General features: G+C 50.3%; 1 protein-coding gene across 5 annotated transcripts in view; it reads left to right on the top strand.

Annotated features, from left to right (window-relative positions):
* The first annotated feature begins 174 nt into the window (after positions 1 to 174).
* Positions 175 to 8974, top strand: part of CLEC16A (C-type lectin domain containing 16A) — a 204891-nt gene continuing 196091 nt past the window's right edge. For all 5 annotated transcript variants that reach the window (XM_045993100.1, XM_045993098.1, XM_045993099.1 and 2 more), the window contains exon 1: positions 175 to 412. In XM_045993100.1, coding sequence (XP_045849056.1) covers positions 333 to 412 — 80 coding nt within the window. In that variant the 5' untranslated portion in view covers positions 175 to 332. The remainder of the gene's footprint in view (positions 413 to 8974) is intronic.

Raw genomic sequence — 8974 nt, 5'->3', positions numbered from 1 at the left:
TCGCTCCGCCTCTTCTCCGAGGCCGCAGGCCCGCCGTTGCGCAATGCACGCCGGGTCTTGTAGTTCGTTTGCCGAGTCCCGTCGGCGGGGGCCTCGCGGGCGAACTGCACTTCCCAGCGTTCCTCGTGGCGGCGGCCGTAAAGCGCGGCAGTCGAACGGCCGGTTCCGGCTGAATGTCAGTGCGGAGCTGTGGGCCGGGGAGGTAGGTGGTTGGCGGTCCCTCTACCACCTCCGCCGCTGCCTCCTCCGCTTGTGCTGCCACTGCGGGCGCCCGGCCGCTCGGCCGCTCGGGCATGAGACCGTGAGGCGGGCAACGGGTCGGGGCCGCCGACATGTTTGGCCGCTCGCGGAGCTGGGTGGGCGGGGGCCATGGCAAGTCTTCCCGCAACATCCACTCCTTGGACCACCTCAAGTGAGTGTGTTGGGGGCTGAGGGGGGCAGGCCGCGGGGCTGGACGTGGGGATGGGGGCGAATAGCTCCGGGCCGGGGGCTCTGCGAGGTGTCAGAGCGAGGTGGAGGGCGGAGAGAGACGTCCGGGAGAGGCTGTACGATGGTTAAGAACGAGGGCTCTGGAGTCAGGGTGCCTGGGTTCGAACCCTGACACCGTCGCTCCTCGCTGTGTGACCTTGGGCAAGTGGCTTAGCTTCTCAGAGTCTCAGTATCCCCATTTGTAAAGTAAGGGGATAGATTTCAGCTTACGGATGCACACTTCGTTGTTGCCGGGGCAGCGGTGGGCACCAAGATTCCGGGGGTGGTACTTCTTAGGCTGGGCAGCTTAGGGGCCAGAGGTCAGGTCGGGGTTCGAATCTAGGTGTGTGAATTTAGACCTCAGTGTCTTCAGTTGTAAAGTGGATATACTGACAGCATCTACTCCCCATGATTGTTTTGAGGGTTGGGTAAGGGAATGCGCATAAAACAGGAAGCATGTGCTTGTGCTCAATAAAGGGCAGTCGTTTAAACGTTTTTTTTCCCTGGGAGAGTTTAAGGAGGGGACTATCAGAAATAGAGTTCTGGGGGAGGGCAGGTGGCCAACGTGGTCCTGGGAAGCGGGAGTGCACAGAATGGCCTTGCAGTCAGACCTGCATTCAGATCCTTGTACTACCGCTTCATGGCTGTGTGACCTTGGACATATTACTCCTTGAGCCTCTGTTTCCCCATCTGCAAATGGGGTTGATGTACACTGTGCAAGAACTCAATAATGTCATGCATAGAAAGAGATAGATCCAGTGTCTCTTACACAGTACGTGGCTAATGGCGGAAGCAGTGTTTATCAGCTAGCTAAGGCCTTTTCAGACCACCCTACTTCCCCACTTCAATTCCTTTCCGCCTGATCTTTTCCTGGATTTCATTCAATGCATATCTCCACTATCTGCGTTTAGCCTGTTTGTTTTCACTCCTTTTCTGTCTGCTCCTAAACTGGTACTTCCAGGAGAGCAGAAACTGCTTTTCCCGCTCACAGCTGCATTCCCAGCATCTAGCGCTGAGCCTGCACACAGTAGGAGCTCAGTGGCTCCCGAAAGAGTGGGGAAAAAAATGAGGGAACTGGGGACAGACACAGGGCATGATGACAAACCTAGGATTTTTTTGGGGGGGGGGTGCGATGGAAAAGAGACTTTTGTGGAGGAAATGACTGAAGGGAGGAAAATCGTGTGTGTGTGTGTGTGTGCGCGCGCGCGTGTGTGTGTGTGGCAGTCGGATGGGGAGTAGGCATTCCTTTGGTGGTAAGAAATAGGCTGGTTTCCAAAGGGAGCTCCCAAGATTACTAATGGGAAGGAAAAAGGACGGGGAGGGGGTGTGGGCAGGGAGCAGGAGAAGGAAGACTGGGGCCCAGGGAAAGGATTGGTGGGAGGGAAATTAGATGGGGTTTCTCCTTTGGCCAGGGGTCAGGGTGTTGTGCCTCTCAGCTATGTCTTTTCTAGCACGGAGCAGGTGCCTCATAAATGTTTGTGGGTCTCAAAGAGTTGGAGGGGTAGGAGGGATCAGTATGTAGTAAGGAATGGTATTGGAGGGGTGATAAGAGAGGACACAGGGAGGAGAAGGCAGAGGACAGGATGGGGTGTTTCGGGAGGTCAGGAATCTTAAATGGGAGGGCAGCCAGACTGGAAAGGGAGAGGCAGAAGGATTTCAGGAATTTAGAGAGTGGGTGGATGGGGCTGAGAAGGGGAGGGTGGTTATCTAAAGGAGGCCGGGCCTCCTGCTAACATCCAGGCACCTGCAGGCTTCCACCAAGCTCTGCCTGCCTCCAGCCCTTGTAAAGTACTTTAATCATTATTGAATACATTGTTTGGTGCCAGGTACTTAACTGAGGACTTCCTGTGTGTTATTTCCTTTAGTCCTCACAAGTCTGTGAGTTATGGGAACTGTTATTGTTTTCCATTTTATAGGAGTGGAAACTAAGGTTCAAAGAGGTTAAGTCACTTGCCACAAGGTGACAACAACTGAAATGGTCAAAGCCAGGGTCTGACTTCAGTGCTAATACCCACCGCACTGCCTTTCTGAATGAAACTGCCTCCTAAGTCAGTTTGGGACGACTTTCAACTTGGTTGAGTCTCTCTGCCCGATGGGACATCTTCACCCACCAGCCAGCCAGGGAATGGTAAAGGTCCTCAGATTCCTTTGAAGAATCTGGGAACTGCCCAGGCTCATTGTTTAGGTTAAAAGGCCATTGGGTGCTTTTGGAAACCCGAGCTGCCTGTCTTGGAGCTGCCTGTCCTGGATCAAGCGGATCAGCTTTAATCCATATTACAGTCTAAGGAACCTTGCAATTTGCAGACTGCTGTGGGGCTTGGAAGATCCCAAAATGACTTGGAAAAGAGTGCCATAAACACATAGTGCTCACCCCAGCGCTTGTGATGTTCTTCCCTTGGCTCTGATGGTTAGCATCTTGGGTCTTGGGTACAGAACAGCTCATTCCCTGAGGGAGTTCACAGGCTGGTGTGGGAGACAGCCATAAAGCCAGTGACTGTACAGCGTGACAAGTGCTGGGATCGCTGTAGGTTCAGGATTCTGTAGGAACCCTCGGAAGCCTTCTGGGGGAGGCAACGCCAGAGCAGAGGCTTTGTGCACAGAGCCATCTTGCGGGACTGCAGGATGTGGGAGGGGGCCCCTGGGGTTTGTGGAGTGTTGCGGTGGGGCTGGTGGTTGTGGGGAGTTAAGGCTGGAGGTGGAATGTAGCTTGGGCTTCCTCTGACATGAAGGGTGACCAACCATCCCGGCGTGCCTGGGACAGAGGGATTTCCCAGGACGTGGGACTTTCAGTGCTAAAACTGGGAAAGTCCTGGTCACCCTGATAGATTCTTGGCTTGACCTAGGGCAGTATGGGTGGAGAGGTAAGATTGAGATAAATAAAAGAATTTAGAATTGAAAAACAAAAAGGTTTTTTTTGACATGCAAAGTACCTAAGAACCCTCCCCATTTTAAAAATAGACCTTATTTTTAAGAACAGTTTGAGATTTAAAGAAAAATGGAGAAGATAGTACAGAGAGCGGGAATTGCTTTCTTTCTTTTTTTTTTTTTAAAGATTTTAGTTAGTTATTTGACAGAGAGAGATCACAAGTAGGCAGAGAGGCAGGCAGAGAGAGAGAGAGAGAGAGGAGGAAGCAGGCTCCCTGCCGAGCAGAGAGCCCGATGCGGGGCTCGATCCCAGAACCCCGAGATCATGACCTGAACCGAAGGCAGAGTTTAACCCACTGAGCCACCCAGGCGCCCCGGGAATTGCTTTCGAACCACAATTTTCTTCCTAACATTCTCAGCTTTCAAACTGGAAAGGAACCTTTCTGTTAGACAGGGTTGTACTTTTGCTAAATAATGGGAAACTACGTGCCTATGGTCCTTGTGTGCTGAATCGAGTCAGAGATTCAGTGGAGACAGACTGAGATCGTGAGAGGTTATTGGCTACATGTCAGCGGTGATTTATTGCCCAGACTAGTGGCAAGGCCGTGACATTGACTAACGAACGCCCACCAGCAAGCAGAACCTTTACTGATGGAGTTGTGTGATTGCTTCTGAAAGACCACCTTCAGCAGGAACCGCTAATCCACAGACCGGTAGAACCACCTTTGTGTGTGGGTCAAGATTCTTGGTCGCAAGTGACTGAAACCTGGCTGGAATTGCCTTTGGCCCCAAATGGAATGATTGGCTCCTGTCCCTAAGCCGTCCGTCCTAGCTAAGCCATGGTCAAGTCCAGGTGTTCAGACAGAGCTGTCAGCATCTGTCTCTTTCCAGTTCTTGTCTCCGCTTTCTTCTGTGTTGCTGTCATTCTCAGCAGGCTCCAGGCTTATGTCCAATCAGTCTAGCAATCCATGGGGGAAAAGGGAGATTCCTTTCTAAATATTGTCCAGAAGGGAGTATAATTGGACCAGCCTGGGATCTCTTGCCCGATGCTGAGCTAGTCACTGTGGCCGGGGGCATGGTGTGCTCTCATTGACCCTTGCCTGGAACCAGGTTGGCATCAGCTCCTCCCAAGCTAGTGGACAGAGAATGAGAGAAAGTGGTGGTTTCCCCTGGGAAAATCCGGGTTTCTTTTTTTTTTTTTTTTTAATATTTTATTTATTTGACAGAGAGAAATCACAAGTAGGCAGAGAGGCAGGCAGAGAGAGAGGAGGAAGCAGACTCCCTGCCGAGCAGAGAGCCCGACGCGGGGCTCGATCCCAGGACCCTGGGATCATGACCTGGGCGGAAGGCAGAGGCTTTAACCCACTGAGCCACCCCGGCGCCCCAAAATCCGGGGTTCTTACCCAAAGAGAAGGGGAATGTGTGTCTAGCAGGCAGATGCTCACCTGTTCCCACTTTAGTCAACTTTTGCCTAGGATAGCACTGATTATTTTTAAGGGTACGGTATTGCCAGATGGATTTTTGGGGGGATATCATATTCACCATATCACTTATAATGAGCCCGAGGCACCCATTATGTCAAGTCCAAGATCTTCGAGGCCTTCAGAGTACTCTAGACTCTGTTGTCATCCACGGGGTTTTAGAGCACACGTGAGGACCCTCTAATGCAGGATAGCGAGTCAGGAGCGTCCTTGGCAGGCAGACACCTATTTAAAGGGAGGTCTAAAGGATGAGAGGTGTGGCAGACTGTAGGGGGGTGGTTGAAAGGGAGGATTCTGTAGGCAGAGGAAACTGTGATTGAGAGGCCTGAAGGAGAGAGGTAGGCTCAGGTCGTTCAGCGAGGGGGTGCTGGTGGGGGGAAGGGAACGTGTAGACCCCAGAGCAGATGGATGAGGCAGGAGACGTCACAGACACCTCTCCTTAAGTCACATTAAGGAATTTGGACATCAGGCTGGGAACAGTGAGCAGCCGTTGAAGGTGTTTTTTGTGTGTGTGTTGTTTTTTTTTTTTAACTGGAGTGCCATGGTCCAGCTGAAGTTTAGAGGGTTGGGTTGGGGGAGGGCCCGGGAGGAGGTGGACATCCAGTTGGAAGGCTGCCGCCTTCTGGGAAGTGAGGGTGGCCGCCCTCCCTAATCCAGGGGTTCACCTTGATGGGCCTCCTGTCTCGCGGTCTGTGACACATACGCCCCACGCCCGTCTCCCTGCATCATTTCTCTCTCCACTTGAGCTGCCCTCCTCTTGCTGCCCATCCAAATGCTCACCGTGTCACTGACGTACCAGTTCTTCCATAAAAATTGCCCTGGTCACTTCAGCCAGCAGGAAGCTCTGCTGTCGTCGCTCATGTCACTCGTTCTTGTTCCCATGCTCCCACTCAGTTAACCCATTGTCATGTACAGTCTTCCTGTCGCCAGAGTTAGACCAGCTGTTAGAGGCTCTGGGCTTTTCTAGCTTTATCCCAGCCGTGAGTTAGAGCCCCAGGAAGCTGCCCGGGGTCCCTCAGGCTTGTCCTGTTGCTATGAGAAGTGGTCTTACTTGAGCATATGCTGTCTCTGCCAATTTGAGCATAAGCTTCCTAAGGACAGAGAACTGGGCGGCTTCTTCACCTGGGAACTGTCAGATGCTGGCACAGGGCCTGGCACACCGTACGTGTGTTTCAGTGACTATTTGTCACAGGATGAATGAAAGGGGCAAGTTCTGGCCAGGCTCTTCGTAACAACAGCCTGCTCTGGCCAGTTTGGACCCAGCGTCCACACTGGAGCTGTGACTTTGGGTAGAGTGCCTACACCCCTGAGTGGTTGTCAGCATCCCAAATCACAGACCCAGTCTCACTGGCTGGCCCAGTTTGACATCTTGCTGGGGTGATTCACCAGGAGAAGCACTGCCTGTCACACCTGTCCCCAATCCTCTGGTCTCCTTGCGCCCCATGTGGAGCTTCTCCTTGTCCTGCTGACCAGAGGGCCGGGCACTGACCACGTGTGGTTCCCAAGACATGGAATGGATGCTCAGACCGAGCACACAAAGGCTCTGTGTCCCTCTGTCCCCCAGACATTGTTAATTTGGGATGTGTGCTTTTGGGGGGAGTGGACTTCTAGTCTCCTTAGGCCTCTGCCACTCCACTTACCCTTCCGCACACTTTAGCCTGCGGCTAAGTTTCAGGATCTTCCAGTAGGAGCACCCTAAGAGGCATATTATGATGCAGGGTCATAAAACTTGTATGAACTTCGCGTGTCTGTCTCAGAAGTGGACATAATGATTATTGACTGTAATGGTTTAACCTGTGAAATAAGGGACTCTTGAGAGAGCAGGGTCTGTGGGGGCAGAATTTGTTTACGGTCCATCATCCTTGGCCGCTGGTCTGTTGGTTGTGCACTGGCAGCAGGCTATGGTTTTCTATCCAGGCATTTCAGACTCTTTGGCTTATCGCCCAAGGAAGAGTTGGCGCGTGTGCAGGGGTCTGATACTGACCCCTACATTCTTCAGAGCTTGTGCTGGAGATAAGAGGATGTTGCCTGTTTTCTGAAGAAACAGAGTAGGGGTCAGTTATAAGGACTGACTTTAAGATCGGATGTGTATTTTCATGCCTTTTTGGTTCGTTGTTTATCTGCTTGGTTTCCTCGCATGCTAGGCATTCATTCATAACTTCATGTAAATGTTTGGCTAATAATAGTGTTTACTTGGCTGTTTGCATTTCCTATCCTATCTTGGTCATAAGCAAGGGGTGTGGAGTCCGACTGCCTAGGTCCTCTGCATAGGGGCTCCGGGCAGATCTAGCCTCCCAGAGCCTCAGCTCCCTGGGGTTATTTTAAGGGTTTAATGAGTGAATACATCTAGAGCACTCAGAAGAGGGCCTAGCACAAGAGGGCCTAGCTGCAATGGCTTTGAGGATGATAAAAATGTGCACACACAGAGTTTGAGAGAAAATGTTTTCATTGTACCAGTGATCCTTGTAAGAGAAAACTCTGGCCTCCTGCCCTTGGAAACTTATCTGTGGTAGAGACACAGCCTTGCACACCAAGGGGGCCACGGTAACATTGTTGATCTTCTAAATAAGGAGGAATCCTCTTGTCCATCACAAGAGTTACCTTGTGCTTATCCTGTCAACTATGTAGCCATTACAGATGCTTGCAAGCAAAAACGCTTTTATTACTGGAACACGGAACACAAACATGGAACCCGAGGTGGAAAAGATGGGCAGCGAAATGGTTCTATAGCAAAATCTCGATAACGTGAACACCCACCGCAAAGGATAAGACCCAAGGAAATACATCACATTCCGTCAGTGCTCATCTCTGGGCAGTGGCACAGTCGGCATTTCTGTTTTGTTGTTGAAGCAGCCAACCTTCCTCAAATGAGTGTCGCCCTCAAAATCAGAAAGTTATTAAACTATATTAATATCTCTAGTAGTTGAATTACTTGATCTTCCAAAGCTCGGAAATGGATGCATTAAAACATTAAACCCTAATCCGTTTAGCTCCCCCTCCCCCCGTACATTGAAGCAAACATGTATTGAGTGCCTCTTCTTTCTTTCTTTCTAAAACATTACCTTAAATGGTGCTAGAGCATCGTCGGCGTGAAAAGATGGGCACGGGGCACGTACAGTTATCATAGAAATTTGGAGGTTGAGGGGCGCCTGGGTGGCTCAGAGGGTTAAGCCTCTGCCTTCAGCTCAGGTCATGATCTCAGGTCCTGGGATCGAGCCCTGCATCCGGGCTCTCTGCTCAGCAGGGAGCCTGCTTCCCACCCCACCTCTGCCTGCCTCTCTGCCTAGTTGTGATCTCTCTCTCTGTTAAATAAATAAAATCTTTTTTTTTTTTAAAAAAAAAAGGAATTTGGAGGTTGAGATGTGGTGGGTATTTGCATCTACCAACCAACAGCAGACATTTAGAAAATGAGTATTTCAGATGCTACGATTTACAACAGCATCAAAAAAAAAAAAAAAATCAGTTACCTACAAATAAATCTAATGAAACATGTGCCAGACCCTATCCAGCCAACACTGAAAGAAATGTAGATGTCATGTTACCTTATTGTAAAGATGTCAGTTCCCTCTATATTTAGCTAGAGATTTAGGGCAATCTTAAAGGAAATCTTAGCACGTATTTTTGTGGAAGTTGAGAAGGTGATTTTAACATTCATATGGAACTGTAAAGGGCCAGGAATAGACAATATAATAATGAAAAAACAGAGGGGGAAAAGTTGGAGGACTTCCATGATCACCCAGCAGGATTTCTCATAAATCTGCAATAATCAGCGTGAAATCAGGAGAAAGGTACATGATCATTGGAACTAGAGCATTCAGAGTTCCCGCACGCGCAGTCATCGAGAAATGACAGAGGTGACCTTAGAGTGCATTGGAGAATTCAGGACCTTTTCAGGACCTTTTCAGTAAATGATGCTGAATCAACCCGATTTCCATATGGAGAAAGTGAATTTTGGCCAGTGTCTTACACCATCCACAGAAAAGTCAGTTCTAGATGTATGCTAAGTCAAAATTGCAAGGTGAAACAGACTTCACAGTAACAGGTGCTTGCTACCCTGCTGTCTGTCTCCTGCTCCCGTGACCAGGGCTGGAGAACTGCCCATCCTCTGGCTCATCGCAGGACCCCTGGCCCTCAGCTTCTGGGATTTGTAAGGAATAAAT

The sequence above is a fragment of the Meles meles genome, chromosome 21, assembly GCF_922984935.1.
Source record: "Meles meles chromosome 21, mMelMel3.1 paternal haplotype, whole genome shotgun sequence".
In the NCBI taxonomy this organism is placed as follows: Eukaryota; Metazoa; Chordata; class Mammalia; order Carnivora; family Mustelidae; genus Meles; species Meles meles.
This window is presented reverse-complemented; position numbering and strand designations above follow the sequence as displayed.